Source organism: Equus caballus, chromosome 27 (genome assembly GCF_041296265.1).
Source record: "Equus caballus isolate H_3958 breed thoroughbred chromosome 27, TB-T2T, whole genome shotgun sequence".
NCBI classification, from domain to species: Eukaryota; Metazoa; Chordata; class Mammalia; order Perissodactyla; family Equidae; genus Equus; species Equus caballus.
The window spans coordinates 33,800,138-33,825,486 of NC_091710.1; the positions used below are offsets into that span (position 1 = coordinate 33,800,138).

The window sequence follows — 25,349 nt, forward strand, 5'->3', positions numbered from 1 at the left end:
TTCTCTTTCTACACCACAGAGAGCCCAGGAGCTATTGCTATGTATTACTAACAAGTTTCAATGTCACTCCTGTGTCTCTAGTCCACAAAAAGAGAAGATTCTACTTCTTTTTAAACATTTGTTTTATAAAATGAGGGGTTTTTGGTGAAGAAGGGATACATATTTCTTACCAACATTTTATTTTTAAAATATTTAAATTCTATTAGAACCGCAAAGCAAAATTTTTAGCATGATTTCTTTCTTCTAATAGAGAAATGGAAATAATCACCTTGGGGCCTTTGATATTATGTTTAACTGGCAACACATGTAAATTTTTTACAGAAGGGTAAACAAAGAAATTGTGTGTGGCAGATGAGGGTAGGGAAGCAGACGTTGGCATGAAGAACAGTGTCTTCAGTCGTCCTGGCTTAAGAAATAGAGAAATGCCAAAAAGGCCTTTAGGAGGAGCATATTTCCATTTACCTGGAGCAGACAAAAGAAGGTTTGGTGCAAATAATGAAAGGACAAGACATTGCCTAGACTCAAGATGCTAATTTCAGCCTGATGATTTAACCTGCTGTCTACCCTGGGTGCAAAGCAAATTGTTTCTTTGCTGTGTGCCATCTCTAATTTCTCACCTACAAGCTCAAAACAATAGCATGCAAGCGGTTAAGGGAATGCAGCTCAGCAGAAACCTCCAGCTTGGCTGCTTTCGGAGCCTTGAGGATATTGGAGGTAATGACTCAGAACGGTTTTGATCTCTCGCAGGGGTTCATGTCTCCACGGCTTGCCCTCCATTTGGCACAGACAATCAAGCATTGGCTGAAGTAACCATTATGATAACACGGTGGAGAAAGCCCGCGTCTCTCCTAGCGATTGCCCTTGCAGTGGGATGGAGACAGAACACTCAGCTGGTGATTGCTCTGATGTGGATTTTAATGGTTCTATAAATGATCAAATTGGACATATTCCAAAGTTGAAAAGTCATGGATAGAAGTTAAGACTCTTTTCTTTTCTCCTTTCTTTCTCTTTTTCTTTCTCTCTCTCTTTCCTTCCTTCTTTGCTGACTTTAACTTTCCTTCTCTTCTTTCTTTTTACTGGTGAGGAAGCACTATAGGGATCTTTCATAACACTGAATTTTAGATCTGGAAGGAATCTTAGCAGTTCTTTTCCCAACTCTTCCATTTGTGGTGTAGTCAAGAGACCTGGTTAACAAAAAGGCCTGGATTTTAGTCTAAGTTCCACAACCTACTAGGTGTATATTCTGGGTAAATGCATAAGCTTTTTGAACCCAATTTTCTCTTCTGTAAACTAGGACTGCTAGCCAGGGACAGGATTCAGCTCTCCTCCCTCTCAGCCCAGTGCTCTTTGTATTTGTCCCAGGATCCTATTGGTGCCTTCCTATTTGCCTCCGTAATCTTCCTCCAGGTGTCTTCACTGCAGAGCCCCTAACCTCCTTCCTTGCATTGTCTGCATTCTCTGTGATGCCAGAGGATCACAGCTCATATGCCAGAAAAAGTACTGGAATTTAGTTCTTCCAAGTTCATACCAGTAAAGACCCTGATCCTCCAAGAGTGTGACATTAAATCTCAATAGGACAGATACCCTTTCCCACATCCTGCTTCTGTCAGGTGTCCCATCCTTCCAGTGGCCAGCCCTTATCCCTGCAATCTCAGCAACAATGTCCATTCATAGGGAAGAGCTCCTTGATACCCTAGACGATGGAGTTGTCCTGCTCTGTGACCTTATAGAGCATTGGCCCTTCAGAGCACCTGTCACAATTTGCTAAAAAAAAATGCATGGTCCTGTTTGGCTGTGTGATTGCCCCCCACTATACTGTCTGATTCAGAAAATCAGAAGCAAATCCATTTGGTAGGGCCTTGCTTAGAGCCTGGCACAGTGTGTCCTCAGTAAAAATGTGCTGAATGAGTGAATGAACGGTTGAATGGATTTAACTTTCTGATGAACGCTCTAAAAATGCCCGTCATTTATGAGATCATAGTATATGCCAGGTGCTATAGACTGATTGTTTGAGTCCCCCCAAAATTCATATATTGAAACCTAACCCGCAAGGTGATGGTTAGGAGGTGGGGTCTTTGGGAGGTGATTCGGTCATGAGAGTGGAGCCCTCACGAATGGGATTAGTGCCTTTATAAAAATGACCCCAGAGAGCTCCCTCATCCCTTCCACCATGTGGGGACACAGCAAAAAGACAGCCTTCTGTGAATCAGGAAGCAGGCTCTCACCAGACACTGAATCCACTGGTGCCTTGATCTCGGACTTCCCAGCCTCTAGAACTGTAACAAATAAATGTTTGTTGTTTATACACCAATGGTCCATGGTACTTTGTTATAGCAACTTGAACAGACTAAGGCACCAGGTTCTGAACTAGACATTTTACATGAGTTACTTAATTTTCAAAACAACCTTTTGAGGAAGGTATCACTAACTGTGTTTTACAGACAAGGAAATTGGAGCCAGTGGAAGCATCAAGAAGGAACATCCATCCAACGCAGCTTCCAGGGTCAGGGAAGGCTTTCCGAAGGTGACAGGGATGACATCCTACTTGATTCCTTCCAAGTCCTGCTAAAACCAAATTTAAGTAGTTGACCTTATCTGTCCATTTAGTATCTCAATAAGGATATATGTGAGATATGCATCTCTCACATATATGATCACACAATTGATATTTACCAAGGCTCTATTAGCTGTGGGAAATATCAATAAAATGAGACATAATCATCTGGAATAGATCTGGGCTAAGGTGGTTGACCATGGAAGGTATGGGCATTTTTTTCTTTGCACCCCCCACTCCCTACCAAGCATAGCTCCTTGGCAACCAGGAACTGTCCCCTTCTGCCTCTCTTAAGATACTGATGCCAGCCTGTCAAGCACAGGTTTAGCTGTACTACAGCCCAAAAGATGTGCATCTCTTTCCTATCTCCTCTGTCATACAATAGCATTGTAATGCCTGTGCTGTGATGGAATTACAAACAAAGCAACACTATGCCCTGATATGAAAAGTCACATTTATTTTCATTCTGGACACTAGCTCTGTGGGATCATCCACGTGAATGCTGCTGTCATCCCCACTCGGACTTAGTCAGCTGAGCTGGAAGAGATTTGGTGTTTGTTTTATTTTTTTTGTTGTTTTAAAGAAAAGAGATTAGTGAATCCATGTCTGTTTGAAAGCAAATTCCTTTTTGAGCAAAACAGCAGCTCTGTGCCCTGGTGATGAGTGGTCTCTCGTCAATTTGTGAGCCCTGACCTACGGGTGAGAACATTAGATAAAAAAAGGTTTACTTAAAGGAGAATCAGGGATAAAACTCTACAATTCCTTCATCTCACAAATACACATTTTTCTTTTCCTTTTATGCGCTTGTGTTACATCTTTTTGGAAGCTGTTTTCTCATTCAAACAACCCCTACTGGGCAGGCATGTCTGGAAGAGCTGCAGGTGTCCCCTGCCACTGCTTACAAAGCTTACTTGTTAATGAGCCCCATCACGTGTCTGCCTACCCTGCTCTCTCCCCACCTCTCCCAGACAGCCACCACTGCTACTTCTAAAAGGGAAAAAACTGAACAGCCAGTCAAAAGAGCTATTATCCTAAAGACTCCTTAACAAGGCCTGGGGCTTTCCAGAAAATTAATTCAAGCTTTTGCTCCCCTCCCCTTTCTAGACATGGTTCCCCCCCCTCCCCTGCCACCATTCATTGGTCTCTGCAAAGCTCCTTGACTCTGCTACATTCTGTGGCCACTGGACATTCTACCAAGTGTCCCTCTGGGAGCCCTTCAGCCACCATTACCATATGTCAGAAACAGTTAGGAATGTAAACCCACAAGCAGGTCATCCTGACGCCACAAAGTGAGGCAATGGTGACATTGTATGTCACGCCATTGAGGAGTTTAACTAGGGCATGTGGGAGACAAATAAATCCTTTTTTTTTCTCCAATCTTTTATACTTGATTACTGACTGGTCTGTCTATGCAGGTCCTCTCAGGTCACTTTACGGAGATGCAAAATCAGAATGCTAATTCTATGATATTATGACATGGGGAGAAGTAATTTGCTAATAAGAGTCAGTGTTTGTAGAAGGCTCTGGGGTTGGCATAGCTAATCTCCGTCAATTACATACTGTGGACCTGAAATGGAAGGAAGGCTGCACATGTCTGCAGGTCCTAGACAGGAAGGTTTATTTGTTCCTCCATGTCATTTCACCTTACCCCACCCCAAGCAGAAACCAGGCATCATCTGTCTCATGACTGAGTTCATGCTCTCAGAAATCTGAAAGGAGGGAGGAATCAGGGTAGAGTCTTTTTCAGGTTTCACCATGTGGTCTACCATGGAGAGAAAGAAGACATTTCACCAGAGTCACTCCTGCTCTATCAAAACGAGAGTTTCCTCCCAGAAAGAGCCAATGCTCATTATTAGTCAAATGCTCTATGTGTCCAAAAGATCATCTTAAGATTCTTTTATAGTTTATTTTCTATGAGAACTGTAAGAAAAAAAGAAAGGAAAGAGAAAAGGCCACCTCACTTCAAGGGCGAATAAGCAAAGGAAACACTTTTCTTTTAACAGGTTTATAAAACTTTACAACAGATGGCAATGACATCCTTTTTAGATAAATAGAAACTTTTTTTTTCTACCATTGAACAATCCTCAGGAAAATTTGATTCAGATTTACTTAGTTTTGTAAATAAAAACCTCTAAGATATGGTCCACATAATGACATTCACATGGCTGAGTTTTGGCAAATGATAACTAGGTCTCAGAGGTAACGTTACGCAGAAGCTTCTGGTTAAAGTCAACAGAAACAACGCAGAGGTCAGAGGTCAGAACATTCGGAAGCCTACTAACCTTTAGTAAAACCAAAACCGAATCTGCCATGGGGACAATGTGGGGACTACTGAACCACAATAAAGCATGTGATGTTTTCTCATCCATGGTTTATCAGATAGCAATAGGCCTGGAGATTCTGTAATTTTATAGAATTATGAATTGATCTGTTTCCTACAGGAGTTGAAAACCTGATGACTTTTGAATGAGTAAAGCTTATTGACCTAAAGATAACATGAGATTTCTCAGAACTGTTATGACGTTCAGAAACAGGCCGTTCACTTACAGAAAAACAGGTCATTTCTCTCTCTCTGTTTTAATTGTATAAAACATATATAGCATAAAATTTACAATTTTAACTATTTCTAAGTGTACAGTTCTGTGGTATTAAACACATTCACATTGTTGTGCAACCATCACCACCATCCATCTCCAGAACTTTCTCATCTTCCCCAAACTGAAACTGTACCCGTTAAACACTAACCCCCCAGTCACCCCTCTCTCAGCCCTTTGTCTCTATGAATCTGACTGCTCAGGGATCTCATATAAGTGGAATCACACAGCATTGGCCGTTTTATGTCTGGCTCATTTCACTTAGCACTATGTCGTCAAGGTCCATCCATATTGTAGTATGTGTCAGAGTTTCCTTCCTTTTTAAGGCTGAATAATATTCCATTCTTTCTCTTTTTATAAACAAGTTTATTGAGGTATAATTTACCTACCATAAAGTTGAACCACTTCAAGCAGACAATTCAATAATTTTTAGTAAATTTGTCAAGTTATTCAATTATCACCACAATCCAGTTTTAGAACATTTTCATCATCTCGATAAGATCCCTCACTCTCATTTACAGTTAATGTTCACTCCCATATCCCTTTCTTAGCCCCAGCCCTAGGCAACAGCTGACCTACTTTCTATCCCTACAGAGTTGCCTTTTCTGGATATTTCATGTAAATGGAATCATACATTACATAGTCTTTTGTGTCTGGCTTCTTTCACTTAGCATAACATTTTTGAGGTTCATCCATGTTGGCACATGTATGAGTATTTCATTCTTTTTTATTACTGAATAGTATTCCATTGTATGGATATATCATATATTGTTTATTCTTTCACCAGTTGGTGGGCATTTGGGCTGTTTCCACTCTTTAGCTAATCGAACAATGCTGTATAAACATTTGTGTGCAAGTTTTTGTATGGGCATATTTTCATTTCTCTTAGGTAGATATCTAGGAGTGGGGTTGCTGGGCCATATGACAAATTTATAGTTAACTTTTTTTTTTAAGATTTTATTTTTTTCCTTTTTCTCCCCAAAGCCCCCCGGTACATAGTTGTATATTCTTTGTTGTGGGTCCTTCTAGTTGTGGCAAGTGGGATGCTGCCTCAGCATGGTTTGATGAGCAGTGCCATGTCCGCGCCCAGGATTCGAACCAATGAAACACTGGGGTGCCTGCAGCGGAGCTCACGAACTTAACCACTCGGCCACGGGGCCAGCCCCTATAGTTAACTTTTTAAAAAGACTGTCGAACTTTTTTTCCAAAGTGGCTACACCATTAGGAGGTTTTCATTAGGGTAAATAAACAGATCTTTCAAATGGGTTTGTTTTTCCTTTGTGACCCTTCCTAATGTAGAATATTCTGCTTCTTTCCAACTCTGACCCCAGCTTAGTAAGAAATCCAAGCAGTGGGAGTCATGAATTAATTCCTCAAATAGTTCTCATTTTGACATCCTTAACTCACAGCTGAGTGCACATTCAAACCAAACAATTTCGAAAGCTCAGAGGAACAGGGTTATGAAATGTCCTAAGAGACCTTGGGCCAGTCACGTTGGTCCTTTAGATCCTCAGTGTCCCCATGTGTCAGTGAAGGGTTGGGCCTAGATGACCACTAATGCTCATGAACAGCGTCTCTGGAAGTGGACGTAGACCCAGAACAATCCCTTTATGGGCTTCATGATACATCTTAGTTCACACTGCCTGGGTGCGGGGGTAGAGTTTCTCAGCCGTGCAAATACCAGCTCGGTGAAGGAATGGGGGCTTTCTCCTAACCACAGATCCTAAAACTGGGAAAAGAGGGAGCTATGGGTGAAAGAATGACCATTTCCTTCGTAGGGCAGGTTGAAGCGCCCATACAGAGAATGGAAGGACACTCTGACCTTCTTATTACAGTGAACTGTCTAGCATTACATCAGCTGTGGGCTTTAATTAATATGTCTCCTGCATGTCATGTTCTTTTGAGTTGATTTTGGAAAATTCCTTAGCTTCTGTCTAGAAGCAGTAGTGTATATCATCACTGGAACATTTTCATTTTAGAAACCATATTAGTTTGCTAGGGCTGCTCTAACAAAGTACCAAACACTGGGTAGCTTAAAACAACAGAAATGTATTGTCTCATAGTTCTGGAAGCTAGAAGTCCGAAATCAAGCGTCCGCAGGTCCAGGCTCTCTCTGACGCCTCCAGGGAAGAATCCTTCCTTGGCTCGTCTAGCTTCTGGTATATACTGGCAATTCTTGGCGCTCCTTGGCTAGCAGATGCATCACTTCAGTTACATGGCCTCTTCGCCCCTGTGTCTTCACACTGTCTTCCCTCTGTGTGTATCTGTCTCTGGGTCCAAATTTCCCCTTCTCATAAGGACACCAGTCGTTTTGCTTAGGGACCACCCTAATGACCTGATTTTAACTCACTTTAACCTCTGTAAAGACCTTACTTCCAAATAAGGCACAGTCTGAGGTACTGGGGACTAAGACATCAATATCTCTTTTTGGGGGAGGTGGAGGAACGCAATTCAAGCTGTAACAGTAACATTTTGAAAAAATGTGGTTTTCAATAAGGTATCTGTCGCCGAATGCACATCTAACTGTAATTATCTTATAAAAAGAAAAAAGTGTTTTCCTTCTTCAACACCTGACATCTGAGCTCTGTGGCACTTGAGCACAAAGAAAGATCACAACAGTCTTGAACCCCTGGCTCTCAGTCTCATGTGGTTTGAAATTCTGACATCCTGCAGTTATTTAAATAATAGCTTTCAGTTTGGGCAAAAAAAGAAAAAAAAAATTCTATTCAGTGCTTGAAATATGATCCTGTAAATTACTTAGAAGGTTTTATCCTGCGTAGGACTGCCTAGGACTAAAGTCAGGGAAGAATGGATGTTGGAAAAGGTTTTAAAAAAAGTTGGGACACAAGGATGTGATGCCATAATCACAGGACGAGGATTAACCGATGAGATTACTTGAATTTCCACCCCTCGAGGAGGGAGAGATAACTTCGGGTTGGCAACTCAAAGAGCTGACTATCGCTCAGGAGGAAAGAAAGAGGGAAGAAAGAGGGGAGTGGGGCTGTGTACCCTTGCTAGACCAACCTTCAACTGGCTTGCTGAGAATATCTAGCAGGACAGAAGGAGCCCAGAAGAGTTTTGTCCTTACCTCCTTACTTTCTCAATCCCTTCCATGGTGGTTTTGGGACCGCAGATGCCACCAAGGAAGACCCAGCGCATGCCCATGGCTTCCAGGCGTCCATCCTCTCTCACCTGCAGCCTCCCTCCTGGCCTTGTGAAATGCTGCTCACTACCTGCATCCCTATCAAGCCCACCTTTTCCTTCCCATTTGTCCTCCCATCTGACTTATTCCTTCCACGGAAACTCCGCCTGTTACAAAGAAAGTAACTAAGAGTTTAAGCTGGTCTCAAACACTCCCCACCTCATGCAATCAACTGAAACCTGGAATCCCCTTGATGACACCTCCTCCCTGACTATCTTCTCCAAGGGACTTCTCTTCACACTGCTCTGGATTTAACGAGGTCTGGAAGAGAGCGTCCACACCTTTTCTTCACAGCCTCTTCCAGATGACTGTGTCTCCACTCCTTTACCTCTTTGTGACATCTTTGTCCTTCTTCACCATACTCTTCCAGCCTCTTTCATTTTTCCTATCTGTCCAAACTCCACTCTGGTAGGCTAATTTCGTTCACCAAATGGCTACCACACACTTCAGACTCAAGAGTCCCCAAACTAAATCCTCTGACTCCCCTATTTGTACTTGTGATACTATCTTTCTATCAGTCTCTTGAGGTTAAAGTTCTTTTGGTCATCTTTGATTCCTTCCTCTCCCTCCGTCACAGCACCTACCTCCGAGTTTCTGTGAAGTTCAAACGAGAGAAGGCGTGTGAATCATCTAGCACGTGGGGCCTGCCGCAGAGTAAGTGCCCCATAATGTAAGCTATGATTAGTTAATATCTTATGGCTCATAGTGAACCAGTAAGAAGCCAGTCCCCATATCTCCCTCTTCAAGTCTTGCAAAACCATCCATATACCATCCATCCTCTCCAGTCCCCCCACCATCTCCCTTATCAAGGCCCTTTTCCTCCCCTCTGAACCAGGGATAGAAACTCTAAGCCAGTCCCCTTGTCTCCAATCTCTTCTCCCATTTCCTAATCCATCTGGGATATAAGATCCAGGTAGAGCTAATGAAACACGGACTTGGATAATGTCATTTGGCTGATCAGAAATGTCAATACTCTCTTGTTGGCTCACTTGGAAACCAAGCCTTTCCTGCCCCGTGCCACATTCCATTTCCAGGCTTGTCTCCAACAACCATGCTCCAGCCTGACTGCATGGGAAATCTCTGAAAAAGTCGTCTGCCTCTCCCACGTCCATTCCTTTGTGGGTACCATTCTCTCAATCTGCAAAGTCCCCATTGTCCGCAAATCAAAATCCTTCTCATCTTCCAAGGCCCCCTTCTGCCATGAAACCACTTTTTGTGTTTCTGTCCTTTCCTCCTTTGAACCCCCACTGCTCCTGTATCCTCTTCTTACTCAGTTTTCTTTTTTCTCCTCTATCGTACCTCATTCAGTGCATCATAAGTAGCAATAAGTGTTCAATAAATGTTCGTTGACTAAAATGGATCACTCTTCTCTCTTTAAGGTGAGAGATTCCTCTCTATTATTTGAGATCTATTCTCTAGCTGGGGAGAGATATCATGCATGGGATTACTTTGGTCCAATCTTCATGTTGTCTAACCCCTCAAATACTCCAGCTAGCATTTCTCAGTATAATTTAACGGTGGGCATTCCTCATTCTGCCTTTTTGCCTTTCCAATTCCAAACTACTTTACCTTACCCACCCCAAAGCACTACCTGTCCCAGCCTTTGTCTTAATTTCCCCAAATTTAACCACTCTCTTCTACAGAATGGTGCTCATGGACTAAAACCCTGAAGGGTATCGCTCTTGTTCAAGGTCTCTGTCAGGGAACCCAAGCCCTGCAGTTAAAAGTGTCATGAAAATGAACTGATAAGTAGCTAGCTGCAGAATGCTGTGTACACACAAACTGTACTGCATTGCAGGGTGCAGCTGGAAGTTCAAGCAAGAATTGTTTATTAAAATGCATGAGCTTACCGTAGCTTTACTGAGGAGATAACATACTTAACAGTCACTGGTGGAGCACTGCCTAAGAGAATGGGTATTTTATGCGCATCTAAGTGAGTCTTTTGAAGTATTTTTTGATTCTTTTCATTAGGCAAGATGAAGTCATCTCTAAGGCCACGTTGCTAGCATAAAAAGATGCACATTACGTGTCAGCAGCTACAGTATAATGCATTTATTTTGTGTGAGCACAGCAAAACAGTTGAGAACAGTTGATTTTTCAGAAAGACTGGATTAACATTTCCATTGCTGTCCCAGGCCACAGAACCACCAACCTGTTCACACTACAGCCTTCACCTCTTCTGATTACGTTCCTTAGGCTGTTCATGTATTAAGGATAAATTGAGCATAGAGAAAAAAGTAAAGTGGGAAAATGAGTGCTTCCTCTTCGCTCAATTCTGTGAGGTGGGACCGGGAACTCCTCAAACACTAGAGTTGACCTCTCCCATTGTAACTGAATTGTATGCACTTCCTGACGTCATTTTTGTCTTTCTCCAGTGCAGATCAGTTTGTCCCCACCTGCTGAGCAACACTTTCCCTTCCTGGGTCTTGGTAAGTGAACAAGCTGGACCCTTCAGTTTTGTTGGATGCTAATGGAACCTAACTAGAGTTTTCCTTCCATGTTTGTTCAAATGGTCTCCCCTGACTTTGGGAAGAAAGAAAAGCAGGAGTGGACTACCAGTACTTGGGGAGGGCAGTGAGGCAGAGTGGAATTGCCCATCAGTGGAGCCAGAGAGCTGTTGGTTCCAATTCCAGCACTACCACATTTTAGCTGTTGAGCCCTGATAAATCATGTGGCCCTCTGCACCTCTGTTTTCTTCTCTATAAAATGGGGATTTTATAAATTTTATAGATTTTAGAATTTTATAAATTCCTCTCATGGGGTTGCTTGGCACAGGGCAGGTACTTACTGAATGTTGGTTCCATCCTTCTACACCTTCCCCCCCCCCCCCATTCTATTCATACTCAGTAGACATTAGTGACACAGAGGAAGTAGTCTCTATATCCCTTCTACCTTTGACCTCTTCCGGAAGCCAAACCTGGAAACTATGTCTTCTCCCTCCGTTTCCTTCACCTACGTCCTCACCCTCAGTCCTTCTATGTCACTGCCACATCACAAGGACAGCCGGGGGATCTCAAGGGGAACAAGCCTTCCTGCTCTTAGCCAGGTGGGGGCTCCCAGGCTTATCCTGCGGGCTGACAGGGAGTGGACCCTAACTGGAATTACAGCACACTGCCTCTCTGGGGAGGGGAAGAGCCAGAGAGAAGGCCACGGGTGTTTTTCTGGGGTCTTTTCCCTGTTCCATTTTGCCACATGCCCACCTGCCAGCACAAGGCGGTGACCTTGGCGCTGGCTCCCTGAGGAAACACCCAGGTCAAGGTGCGAGCCTGCTGTAGGCAGCAGGAGGAAGGGAGGGGACTGACCGAGTCATGGCTGTCATACTCTCTGTTAAAACATTTTTAGCCAGAAGACTATCTTGGACTCGGTTTTATCTCAGTGAATGAGTCACTTACTTACACAGGTGTAAGATTGGCCTGCGGAAGTCCTGAGTGTCCCAGCGTGGTGGAAGACCAGCTCTCTCCAGTCCAGCCTTTGCATTCCACATCCAGAAAGCCAAAGCTCAAGGAGCTTTGCCTGAGGCCTCGAATCAGCCGAGGGACTGAGCGGGACCTGGAACCCGCTGTCAGGATTCCCAGCCCAGCTCCGTCCCACGGGACCCTCCTCCCACTGGCAACGGTAACTGACAATTGCGGTGCCCACGCTGCTTTCGGAACCGTCTGGGATCCTGACCTCATCATTCCTCTCCCGATCCCTGGCTTTCTTGTTCTGCCACTCCAGCTCTCGTGCTTTATCCTCCCCGCCCCCTCCCCCGAGGGTCTCGAAGAGCCGGCTGGATGAAGGAATGCCGGACACCTACAATACCTGTGCATACATTATGGTAAGAGGAAGGTTGCAAACACCGAAACTCGCCCATGCCGAAGCGCGCAGAGACATCCTTGGGGAGGGGCGCAAACGGGGCTCTGCTCGGGGGTCAGACGGCGCCAAGTCTCGGGCTAGGGGCGGAGCCTCTTGATCGGGAGCGGGAGGGTGGGGAGGAAGGGAGGGACCGGGCATGGAGAGTTTGGAGGAATCCGGGGCTGGAGATTCGGAGCCCGCCGGGGTGGGAGCTGGAGGCGCGCGAGCCGAGCGGCAGGGTGCGCTCAACCAGGGGGGCGCGGGGCGGCGGCGGGGACTGCGGAGGTGCGGCGGGAGCCGGGGCGGGCGGCGTAACCGGAGGCGGAGGGGGCGGAGCCGCGCTCGCAGCTGCCACCCGGCCGGGCCCGGCAGACGACACCCGCCCGCGGCCGGGCACGCACCGCGCGCACACTCTGCAAACAATGCTCCGAGGCGCCCGGCGGGGCGCCTGGCGGCTCGGAGACAGACGGCGAGGCCGGGGGAGCGCGGCCCCGAGGTGAGCCCGCGACGCTTTCTCCAAATTTGGCCTCTTTTTGTCTGGCAAACGTGGCCGCAGAGGGGAGCTTCGGAGGAGCGCTGCGGTCGCCGAGCGGGCGACCCCCTGTCGGCGTCCCCCGGGGTGACAGGCGGCCGCTTGGGGAGGGTGGGGCGTCCGGACCGCGTGCGCCCCGGGTTGTGCCCGAGGTGGAGACGCTGAGACCGGAGGACAGGGAAGCCGGAGGGCTGTTTTCGCTTCATTCGAGAATCGCGCTCTTTAAAACGGGGAAACTTTCCTTCGAGTTCCGGGAGGGGAAACCGACTGTTCTGTCGGTCTGGCTGCTCTGCTTGGGGCAGGAGGCTGACACGCTTTGGGGACTGCCAGTGTGGAGACTTCCTTTCCTGGGCAGCAGTATTGTCAATGGAGCAGAGAAGGAAAGACTGTCCGGGCTGCCCGGACCAGGACCCCGGGTTGATGTCTTGGGGCCCCAGGTTAGTGGCTGCCTCTGATGCGGCACCGGGCTAGGTGCCAGCCTCGGAGTCTCCAGGGGGGCCGAGATGATGCCTTTTTCCTGAGCCCTGGCTGAGCCCTCTGAAAGGCGTGCTGTGGACATGTTCCTAACCTTTGCTTGTGCCGCTCACTCCCCAGCCGGACACACACATACACACACACACACACACACACACACACACACAAAGTAGAATCTCTCCACTTTCGGGTCCCGTGAATCGGAATGGAGGCAGGGCCGGCTGACTGTGTATATTTCTCTTGGGTGAAGCTCAACCAGCAAGCACATGGCTTTGCAGAGCGATAGCAGAGCCCAAAGGTCTAGAGGGGAGGAGTTTTGCAATGCGTTCGGTCCAGAGTCAGGTTCCTAAGGCCTTATTGATCACTGGCCTGAACTATGTTAACAACCCTTTCCCTTTTTGAGAGAGAAATTTAATAGGAAGCCCTGGGGAATTCTACGCTTATTTTGCTATCATGGGGTCCTGTGGAACTGGGTATGCTTCTTACTGGTTTAGACTGTAATGGCTCTAACCCACAAAAACCACATTCCTACCCCTGAGATTAGATTACCTAGCATTGGAGAAGAAAAAAGAGACTAAAAGGTTGGGGGAATATCATGACTTTCCCTGTGTTTGGCAGGGCAGGGAGGTGTTAATGTTGTCACTTTCTCCACCCCTGTCACCCCTGTCAATGGCATGTTGAAATCTAGACAAGCACTTTCCATGCATATTTCCTTTTTTCAGTGTTGTGTTAATTTAATTGTAATATATATAAATTGTTTAGATGAATGTTTTCTGGAATTCTGTCACTTCAGGGTAAAGCATAAACAACTTTTGATGCAAGGATGAGGGACAATATTTTGAGCCAAAATATTTAATTTTATGAAACTGGCCACGATTCTTCAGACTTTTTTGGGGGGGGTTGAGAAAGATTGGCCCTGAGCTAACATCTCTTGCCAATCTTCCTCTTTTTGCGTGCCAGTCTTCCCCTATTTTGTATGTGGGATGCCACCACAGCATGACTTGACGAGCAGTGTGTAGGTCTGTGCCCCGAACCTGTGAACTCCTGGCTACCGAAGTAGGGCCCATGAACTTAACCACTATGCCACGCAGCCGGCCTCTTCAGATTCTTTTTGAAATGGGGTGGGAATGTATCTGACAGCTTCAGTCTTGCAAATTGTGGCCACAAATCTAGTGCAGAAGGTTGCAGAGGCAAAGATATTTTATCATGACTTGGATCAGAAAGAATGCTGAGATCTTTTTCTAATCTTACACTGCCGCCTCCCACTGAAATAGGGGAATTTGCATAATTCTGGAAGCCACCTCCCTTCAGAGGTAAGGAATGTGGGCTGGGAAGGTGCCATTCCCAGGCTTCTGAGAGAGCTGGCACTGGTAGGCGCTCGCTGCGCCTGCTTTCTGAGTGCCACTTGAGCTTTTCATCTTCTACTTAAAACACGTAGGAGATACTTCCAGGCACAGAACCGCTCTGGACAGATCGAACGGGATAAGTATCTTTCTGGCTTGACATGGTGGTAAATTCTGTTTGCTCCAACTGAGAAGCCAGTTTTAACAGGTTGCAGTGAGTCAAGGATGCTGAGAAGCCTAGGGCTTCATTCTGTTCTCTTCTTCAAAGACTTCTCCTTAAAAACCTGTGCCTCTCTGAGCAGTTGGGTCGTGAAAGTTGTGCCGATGGTGAGAGAATTTCAGAGCTGAGGATGGGAGCGAAGAGAGCGCTCATACACTCATGAGAGGCTCTGAGGGACGCTTCCTGCACACGCGTCAGTAATCCAGAGCCTACCAAGAGTCCCCGGCTGTAGTGGGCCATGGCTACAAAGGACAGGGGGACCCCTGGCCCCAAGCAGCCATGACAAGCTTGGTCTGTGGGCTGCCTGTTGAGGAGGAAATGAGACGTGGCCACCCAAAACTGCTTCTTTGTGCATCTGTGGTAGCCTTGAGGAAGTGGTTGGACACCCACCTCCTCAGATAGCGCAGCCTTATGTGAAGCTGCTGGAACGTGAGGGGCCCACACAGAACTGGTCTCCAGGCTCTCTTCCTGCATCCGCTGAGGGGCGTGGGAGCCTCTGGCTGCAGGAGAGAGGGACCTGTCTTTTTCCGTGGCCAAGAAGAGCTAGGCACCCTTCAACAGCTCCCCAGCAAAGGACCTGCTCCCCGCCTTGGGGCAGGGGTAGGGAGACCTGCCCTGTTGAACACAGAAAATGCTTCCTCCTCTTTTTCTTCCTTCCAAAATTTAGCACAGAACCTTACGCTCTCAGCAGCCTGAGATCCTAGGAAAAAGAAAAATCCTTGCTATCCTCCTCTGCTTGTTGAAGCTTAGTGACCTCTTCTGGGGAACTTGGCAAAGAATGAACCTACTATATGGGTGTATTTAGGGGAGAAGAACCTAACCTGGGATCGTCTTAAGGAGAGGGATGCAGAAGATCCTTACAACAATGGCTGAAAGACAGATGCTTGTCTTTTATTTCAGAGCATCCATTTATCTTAAAGATGCGGTGAGCTTCAAGGTGGACTTTGGAGGGAAAGGAGGCAAATTTAGCTTCAGCTCTTGTTGAATAAGCACCCCTGACTGTGAGTGTGGGGGAGACCAGAAAGAGAGCACTTCCCACAAAGATTCTGGCATGATCTTTGGGGCTCCTGGCTCATTCCAGCTAGTTAGTCCTGTTGATAGTTTAGAGAGCATCAACCTCAAAGCAAATTCTCACGGGAAGAAAGTGGAGAGCAGACCCCAGGGCTAAACCCCTCCTTATTTAATGAGAATCTGTTCGCCTTAGGTCCTTAAGGATGATTTTCTCATGAATGCGCTCCTTATGAGGAAGTCGGTTCATTTAATGAGGAGAGAAGAGCAAGGAGCCCCAGACAGATAATGGCGAGTGACTCAGTGTGATGAGTGACGCAGTGAGGGCTGCCAGCAAAGTGGGTTTCTCTTTCTAGGACCACCAAATTCTCTGTGTCTATGGACAGGCCTTAGTTTACGTCATTGCCACTGTTTTCCCATCTGTATAATGGGCATAACAGCTACCTGACAGGGTGTTCTTCAGGTTACTTGGTTAATATCCTCAACCCTTTGAGCTCCTCTTTACTGGTGAATGACTCTGTTCTATGGTGCAGAGTCTTTTCTTTCAGTTTTACCCTCAGAGGCAACCGATTCTTTCAGCAAGCTCACCGCCCCACCTCCAGGGTTACCGCGGGGAAAAATAACTGTGTGATAATCTTTTCCCTCTGTCGTATTCTATCCAGCCACCCCTGGACCACAGGACTGTAGTGATCATGCATTTCTCTTTCTGTTTTCCCTCTTGGCCTGCAGCTCCAGCTTTGTTGACCCCACTGAGCACTGGGTTGAATAAGGAATATTAAGCAAGGGGAGGGGGACAGGTTCCCAAGATGCCAGACCTCCTGACGCGGTTTCCTTGGGGGGCAGGCCAGCACGGCACCACTCCCCATTCTCACCCAGCCCATCTCCACCTGGTCACAAGGGTGGATTACAGTGTGAGGGCAGGGCCCAGCCTTGCCTTCCCGCTCACACGGTTCTTATTACCCTAAGCCACCACTTTTGTTTGCTGTACTACTTGGAAAGTCTTGTTTTTCTACGTTATAGTCCCAGTTGCTAGACCCCAAGCAGCAGGGAATGCATGAATGAGATCCAGGCTTCTCATCTCGGATCTCTGTGATTTCTTCCCATCACTGTGCCCAAATCTCCAAGCGCTCAGGATTTTAGGGGACTGAAGTGCTTTTAGGCTCTCTGTTCATGTAACAGAGTTGTGTTTAGTTTTTACAGCTTCTGATAAGGCCACACCACTAGAGAGTGACTTTAGGAGCCTTATGACAAATGGATGAGGGCCTTGGAATAAACGGAATACTGATCTTTACCGTTTTTCTCCTCCTGCCTCCCTCTTCTACTCCCCGTCAAACAATCAGACTCAAATTGATAAGGCACCCATCCCTCGGCAGGGAGATGTCTGACCAGGCCGGTGTTCTGCTTTTCCAGGAAGCTGCTCTGTGACCCACTGCTGCCTCCCACAAGACCACGCCAGAGAGCCGGGCGCAAGATGAACCAGCACACCGTCCACTCAAGATGCACCAGACCATCCGACTGAACCCTGAGACCCTGAAAATGTCTGCGTGCAGTGACTTTGTGGAGCACATCTGGAAGCCCGGGTCCTGCAAGAACTGCTTCTGCCTGCGGAGTGACCACCAGCTGGCGCCTGGCCACCCCCAGCCGAGAGCAGGCAGCCTGCCCCCTCCTCCGCGCCTGCCCCCCAGGCCTGACAACTGCCGCCTGGAAGATGAAGGTGTGAACAGCTCGCCCTACTCCAAGCCCACCATCGCTGTGAAGCCCACCATGATGAGCTCCGAGGCCTCTGATGTGTGGACAGAGGCAAACATGAGTGCTGACGTCTCGCAGGTGAGGCTGACCAAGCCCAGTGGTATTTTTACAGGGGCTGCTCCTGTCGTAACCCTTGGTGACTGGCTGGCAGCCACAGGGCACTGTAGAGCAAGACTCCTGGAGGATGGCATTCTGCCAGCTTGCCCCAAGACTGCTCCATCCTGACGGCAGCCCTCCTTTCTCTCTGTTCCTTTAGGCTAAGAACCATTAATCCAGTCTCTCAAAGTTTATTTGGAGACTGTATTAATTATTGATTTGGATACATATAAGGGCACAAAAAGGAAGCTTTTTTAAAAAAGTTTTTAAAATTTTTCAATCAATAATTTCACGTGTGTAGATAAGTAGCAATAATTGCATAATGAATTCCATGCATCTACCACTCTCAGCCTGAGCATCAACAATCATCTAGTCATGACCAGCCTTGTTTCATCGCTACCCCCCACCCCATCCTCCCTTCCCTGTGATTTTAAAGCAAAGCCCTGACATCACGTTATTTCAGTACATCTTTAAAAAGAGAGCCTTTATAAAAATGTAACCACAATATCATTATCGCACTTAAAAATATTAGCAGTAACTCCTTGATATCATCCAATTCCCAGCCAGTGTTCCTATTTTCAGTTTTGAAGTTTGGGTTTTGTGGGCTTTGATCTAGGATCACTAAAAACGGTGACATCCTAGAGATTAGACCATTCTGCTCAGCACACAGGTGACCCTTAGAAAAATCCAGTTATTTTGAGGGTGCATAGAGCTTGCCTCCTCCAGACATGTCTAGGAAGCTCTCTGTCTAGGGCATGTTCTCAAGAACTGCTTTCGACCTGTTTGACTTCTTGCCTGTTCTAGTTTCTCTAAACTATTTCCTGTGGTTGCACTGAGCTCCATTCCCCTCAGGCCTGCTCCATTTTCATCAGCCGGCTACATCCCTTCACCGGGCCATTCTCGCTGCCTTCAGCCTTCATAGATGCCAGCCAGGGACTCTTTCAGTTCAGAATCACCTTGGAAAGGAGCTAGGTGCAGGCCCTACTTTGAGGGTGCTGCTAAAGGTGGGGATGGGGGAGACTTTAAAAGGGAAGGAGGAGAAGACAGCGACGTCAGTGATGGGAACGGCCAGTCCGTGTCTCTGTGTCATAGCTCAACTAGTCCAGCCACTTCTGCAGGCTCGGACTGAGGTCACTGCCTGTAACTGGGAGCCAGAGCAGCTCTTTGGCATGGCCCAGAGAGAAGAAATAGGTAATAAAGAAAGAAGCCGGGACCCAGCTCAGAAACCCCCCCTTGTCTCCTGCCCCCTGTCCCACCAGCCACCCAAGGTATTTTAAAAAGCCTTATGACTTTGGTTCCTTCAGGAATGTGCTGTGACACGGTTATCAAAAGACTAACCAACACAAAGCAAAAGTTAAACAAAATCCAAAACTCTATTTTCGAAGCCCGTTGGAGAACTTATCTCATCTGGCAGTTTCGAGGGAGAAGGCAAAATGTTCTTTTTTTAGAGTTTCTTTTGCCCTGCCTCACAGACTTTGCCAAAAGAATGACAGACCATGGGTGGGAGGCACAGCTCAGTGTCTGGGAAGACCGGTGGCTCCCCGGTGCCCCGGCAATGATGAGAAGGCAGTGGGGAGATCAGAAGGTGGGCGTGCTACAGCACAGAAGACAGTCGACAATGCCACGGCACTGCCCTCTCACTTTTTCTCTCTTCCTTTTTTCTCTGACAAGGTCTAATGTAAGTCTTTTAACCTTGGGGCTGTGTAGGTCATCTGGAGACGAGCCCCCGGCAAGCTCCCGCTCCCGAAGCAGGAAGATGTGCCGCTAGTTTACCTGAGCAGCTTCCGCGGCCTCCAGAAACCTGCTGGGCCCTCGACCTCCGCAGATGGCCACTCGCGCTGCCCCCCTGGCTATGCCATGGTCGGCCTGCATGGCCGAGAGGCCCGGGGGGACCGGAGCACTGCCTTCCACCCGGTCAGCTTCCCCGATGAGAAGGTTGGGAGAGAAGATAAACCCACATTTCCCTACCAAGAGCTGACCTCCCCTCAGGAGAGCTTCCGCCAGAAACTGGCTGCCTTTGCCGGGATGACATCAGGCTGTCATAAGGGCCCTGGGCCCTTTGCCTCTCCACAGCCCTTGCGGGAGTCCCTGCCCTCGGAGGATGACAGCGATCAAAGGTGCTCACCCTCGGGGGACAGCGAAGGGGGAGAATACTGCTCCATCCTGGACTGTTGCCCTGGGAGCCCTGTCGCTAAAGATGCCTCACAGGCTGAGGGTTCCCGGCACAGAGATGGTGGAGGGGACTGCTCGCCAACATGCTGGGAGCAGAGATCCTGTGCAGGGCCAAGTGAGGAGGAGAAGCGAGTTGTGAGCTTCCCGAAGGAGTGCTGTGGCCAGGGCCCGACAGAGAACCTGCCCCGCCTGGGCCCCAAGAAGCCGTCCCTTCACTCAGAGGCCGCCAGTTCTTCAGATGGCCTCTCCTGTGGCAGTGCCAGCAGCGGCACCAGCAGCCCCTTTGCCCCCCATTTCGAGAGTGATTACTGTTCCCTTGTGAAGGAACCTGTGTCTGGGAAGCAGCAGGACGCTGGCTGCCATGTTGTGACCTTGAACAGGGGCCTTGGGCCAACTGGGGAGCCCCAGCCCCCAGCCCACCCCAGGGAGGCTGTACAGCCTGAACCCATCTATGCTGAGAGCACAAAGAGGAAGAAGGTTCCAGGGCTTTCCAGGCCACAGGCCAAGGCAGAACAGGTGGCAGCTGCTCAGGGCAAGGGCCAGGTACGGACAGCCAGCACCTGGGCTCAGAAAACAGCATCTGGCTGGGGCCGGGACCGGGAAGGCCCCGATGTGGCCCCTGAGATGGCAGATATGGCCCCCCAGGTATCAGCCACCATCACAGTCATGGCGGCCCACCCAGAGGAGGACCACCGGACCATCTACCTGAGCAGCCCTGACTCTGCAGTGGGGGTGCAGTGGCCACGCGGGCCCTTGAGCCAGGACTCTGAGGCCGGCGAAGAAGAGACTTCAGCTGGCCAGGGGCTGAGCTCCAGGGAAAGCCACCGTCACGTTGCAAGTGAGAACACACCCAAGGGGAGGCCTGCCATTCCCCCCAAACTGTCCAAGAGTAGCCCTGGAGGGTCCCCAGTGTCACCATCTCCCTCCCCACTCTCTGACCTCAGTGAGGGGAGCTGCAGTGGTGTCATTGGGCCCCAGCCTTCATCCAGGGGCCCCACTGACCCCGCTTCTTCTTCCCGGGCCAACGGTGTCCCCACTAGCGACTCTGTCAGGTGCCCCCCGCCTGCCACCACCAGCTCAGCCTCGGACCAGCGGCGGCCCCGGTTCCAGACTGGGGCCTGGAGTCGTCAGTGCCGGATAGAGGAAGAGGAGGAGCTGGAGCCCGACTTGTTGAGTCAAAGGGGAAGAGAGATGGAAAATGGCACCATGGACCCCTCCACCTCCTCCACCTGGCACCGTCTGCGCCCCACAGATGGCTCCTCTGGAGAGAGCAGCAAAGCCGGGACCGGGATGAGCAAATCGGCCTCCTTTGCCTTTGAGTTCCCCAAGGACAGAAGTGGGATGGAGGCGTTCCCACCTCCCCCACCGCCTCCAAAGTCCAGGTGAGTACAGTTGTCTATATGTGACTCAGAGCTCACCTGGCAGGACAGAGGGCTCTTCCAGAAACCTTTGTCTTTGCCTCCTTTGCCAAAGGGCTTCGGACTCAGGCTCGGAGTCTTGCACTCCAGGCACCAGTGTCTGCCCAAAGGCCCTTGAGCCTTGCTGTCAGTTTCTGAGAGTTGTTGCTCATGTCAGCGCTCAGCAAACACACCTCCAGGCCGTGCTTCTCGGGATTGGCTATTTACAAGGACTCTTTCCTGGTGTTCATAATTTTATAATTTGGTGGTCTTTCTCTCTCCATCTCTCTGAAGTATCTTCAGCAGGCTTTTGCAAGGAAACCCTGAAATTCTCCATTTATTTAAACATGCAAAAGAAGGCCTAAGGAGGTTCTGCTACAATGTTTGGAGGGGCAAAGAGATGGGGAGACAAAAAGGCCTTTCTACAGGTGTGCTCCAAAAACTGTTACCGTGATGGCGATTAGGCCCTGGGCCCAAAAGCAGAACAGGAGGAGGCCCTGCACGTGGTTAGTAATCCTTAGATGTATATTTTTAAAGAAAAAAAATGGAGTTTCATTTCAGCTTGCCGAAACTCACAGCTTTCTTGGCTCCCTCCCTGCTGTCGCCTGCCGGTTTAAAGGACCTTTCAAAGGCTCGAGAAAAAATAAATGCCTTTTTTAAGGTATTGAGTTGTGCACAGAATTTAAATTCTGGGGAAAAAAATTCTTTCTATTAGAGCAAAAAACTGATTCCTATCAGGGAAGGGAGAAACCTGCTGTTTTTCAAAAACTGACAGCCTTCCTGAACACACTTTCTCTAGTCATGTCATTTTCAGTGGCTCTGTTTCGGCTCGCGTGCCTCCAGGTTGATGTCAGAAGCAGCTGTGACACTTGACTTTGAACATCAAGGCATCTCAGGCTGTGATGCCTTCTAACACAGGCTTTTTCCATTACCACGACTTTGTTCTGGTATTGCATTGTCCTCCTGCCGTGCGGACTAGACTCCCCCCCAGATGCTCAGGTGCCTGCAGACTCTCTGTGGCTACAGTTTTAACGCCCTGAATGAGTGAAGCGTTCAGCAGCTAAGAATAGCTTCCATTTATATGGTGCTTACTATAGGCCGGGCATGGAGCTAAGGGAGTTAGACATATGAACTCATTTGATCCTCAAAGCAGCTCTTAGAGGCAGGAATTACCACCTCCAATTTACAGATGACAGAACAGAGATGGAGAGAACTGAAGTCACTGCCAAGGTTGCACAGCCGTACCTGGCACTCTGGCTGCAAAGTCTGTGCTAAAGACATAGGGCAAATCCTTGGGCACAGGACGTGAGCAGAGTGTGAGAGTAACGTGGGCATGGCTCTCTCAGCCTCGGGCGGCGTCGCTTAGTGAGAAACACAGGCTCTGGCCTCAGAAAATCAAATTCATGTTGCATCTGTCTCACCTACGGGCTGATGGATCTTGAGCAAGCCACTTGCCATGACGGAGCCTCCAGGTTACTCTTCTCTCAAACGAGGATAATAACAATACTTTTATAACAGCCTGTTGTTGAAAGGCTCACATGAGACGAACAGAATCCAATGTGGAGGTTAGTTATTATGTAGGCAAAAGCCACCCCAAGCTGTTGGCTGTGGCCCCCACACCCTATAGAAACGGGCCTGGCGCACTTCCAGGAGCACCACCTGAGCCGTGGAGAAGAAACTAAAACTTTCCCATTTAAGAATCACAGGGCTTAGAGAAGCCCCAGTCGCCATAGCAACATGACTCAGGGAGGGTTTTATTAGCATCTGGGTGGAAATCAGAGTTTTTTGCCCAGTTTGTTATGATAAAATCATTAGATTATATACAGCTCAAACCAGGTGAGAATCTCAGAGGTTCTGGGTTCCAGCTCTTAAAAGAAAAGAAAAGTTCTTCTTTTCAAGACTTTTGGGAGAAAAATGTAGGAAGTAAAATTTTAAGTAGCTTAAGAGAACTCAGAGAAAAGAAAAGAGCATTTCGTACTATTTGAAATAACTCAAACTAGTATATATTTTGATTTGGGGAAGAATTTTCAAGCATTATAGACATTCTCTCTTGAGTTGTCACCTTTCCCCCTTGAGGAGATAAAAGGGCAGGCTTGGGACAATAAGCTGACTTTTATTTCTGAAGCTCAGTACTTAGTGAATTCCTCTGAAGAGGGGGCCAGGGACCCACAATCTTCAAACTTAGCAGGTCAGGTGATGGCAAATCAGAGTATTAAGGAGAAGGTAGCCCACAGTTGATCCAGTACCAATGCTAGTACCACACTGGTAACTATGGCAGGCTGATGTCAATTTCCAAGATGGAGAAGCGTTAGAAGGTCTTTGAGCAGCATACAAGGCTCACTTAACGTCTTCACATGGGCCGTCTGTTAAATAAGTCTTATTTCTAAGGATCAGCTTCACCTGCAAGCAAAGATAACGGATCTCATGATGTGTATTATACACACGCAAAACTCTGGAGAAAGGGTCGTTTCATACAGGGCAGTGTGACTTTTCACTTACACTTCCTTCGATCCATCTGCTTTCCAGGGCCACTATGGAAGAACAGAGAATGATGTTCCGGCTTGCCTATGGTCCTGTTTGACAAAAGTGACTCTGACTTGGAGGGGAAAAAAAAAATAGATGTTGAGAAGGACTCGGCTTTCCTGTGGTCTGGTTTCGAATGTTTGGCAGCAGCTTATCTATCTGAGAGGTTGTCCTCTGTAAACTCCCATTGGGATTCCTGAGAAACCTCTCGCTCTGGAGGTTTCTGCCATGGAGGACAGAGGCGCTCCGTGCTCATTTAATCTGCTGAAAGCCCATTAGAGGTGTTTTAGCAGGTGTCCAGCTCACCTCCTGGGCAGGTAAGGCAGAGTCTGGGTCCTTCCATAGTTCCTGTTGCCAAGGCAACATCCTGCTCACACAAACTAACACGTACTTAGACTGACGGACCCCACCGAATCTCTGGGTCACCCGTGCCCCGGTTTAGGGCGGAGTTAGAAGGTGAGGATCGACAAGTACTGGTGCTTAAGAAACTAAAAACTGCCCGAAGGAAGTGTGGATTTCTTAGTTTAAATGTCACATTCAAGGCTTAAGGTTGTTTAATGAGAACAGCAGTGCCTGGGGAAATAATTAAGATGCAAAAGAATCAAATTTATTTCTGCCTTTTATTTCTTCTCAGATGCAAACGTGGTCTTAAATGACTTATGCCTTTTGAGTGACAAGGTCCGTTGAGGGAGAATCATTTGATTAGGGAGACAAGCAGATCACAAAGAAATCCCAAATTAGGACAATAGGCCTGAACTCAGGTGGAACTGGAGGACAGCAAGTGAATAAGAAATAAGACAAGTTTATATGGTTTTAGTTGCCAAACGGTCTGGCCCCACCCAGGTGAGACCAATCAAAAGGAAGAAAAGTTTCTCCAAGAAAGTGAGAGATGTTTTTGTTTTTAAGTTATCACTCATGCTGATTGTAATTTTAACCCACTACTTAAGTTTCTCCCCAGCTCTGGGGATTCTGAACTCATTCTTAATTCCCCTCTCTCCCTCCCTCCCACCCATGTTGCTTCAGCAGACAGGTGGTGACAGTGTCATAGATGGAGCACTTTTCTGTCCACAGAAGTGGCCACTTTGCTAACCAGAGGAATCGAAATGACTTCATTGTGTGGTCTCTCTGTAACATGGTCTCTCAGCGTGAGCCCTGAGGATGGGAGTGGAATGGGCATTTGTCTCCAGACTCCATAGCCAATCTGATTAAAGCTCCAGATGCTTTATTCTCGAGGCACTTTTCACTGTAGTGGATTACAGTGGGATGGCAGCAGCTTACTAGGAAATCCCATAGTCTTGATGCGTAACGGGCTTTTTTTCGTGTGGCATTTTGAAAATCACAGTTTGTATGAGAAAGCACTATATTTGCTTCAAGAATCTTCTCTATTTTTAGCCTTTTTGACAAAACTGAAATAAGTAGGCTAGAGGTCAAGGAGGGGGGAATGACTACTGGGGATATTTCAGGGGGAGAAAATGCCCCCCACTCATGCACACCGAGCTTGAAAAACAAAACAAAGCACTTGTATCAACAATGCAAGTTTATATTCTGCCCCCTGCAAGGCAAATTAATAGCTGGTCTCTTCCCATGAGTTTGTGGCTAGAACCTGAAAACACTGGACATCTAATGATGCCATAGCAGGGAGAATTGAAAT

At 47.7% G+C, this 25,349-nt stretch overlaps 1 protein-coding gene across 2 annotated transcripts in view; it reads left to right on the forward strand.

Moving 5' to 3' along the window:
- The first annotated feature begins 11,390 nt into the window (after positions 1-11,390).
- Positions 11,391-25,349, forward strand: part of PRAG1 (PEAK1 related, kinase-activating pseudokinase 1) — a 49,630-nt gene continuing 35,671 nt past the window's right edge. The window contains exons 1-3 of one of the 2 annotated variants that reach the window (XM_023630785.2): positions 11,391-12,167; positions 17,172-17,588; positions 19,314-21,160. In XM_023630785.2, coding sequence (XP_023486553.2) covers positions 17,259-17,588; positions 19,314-21,160 — 2,177 coding nt within the window. In that variant the 5' untranslated portion in view covers positions 11,391-12,167; positions 17,172-17,258. Of the gene's footprint in view, positions 12,168-12,483; positions 12,681-17,171; positions 17,589-19,313; positions 21,161-25,349 lie in introns of those variants that run through there. The other variant, XM_023630784.2, reaches the window with a different exon arrangement.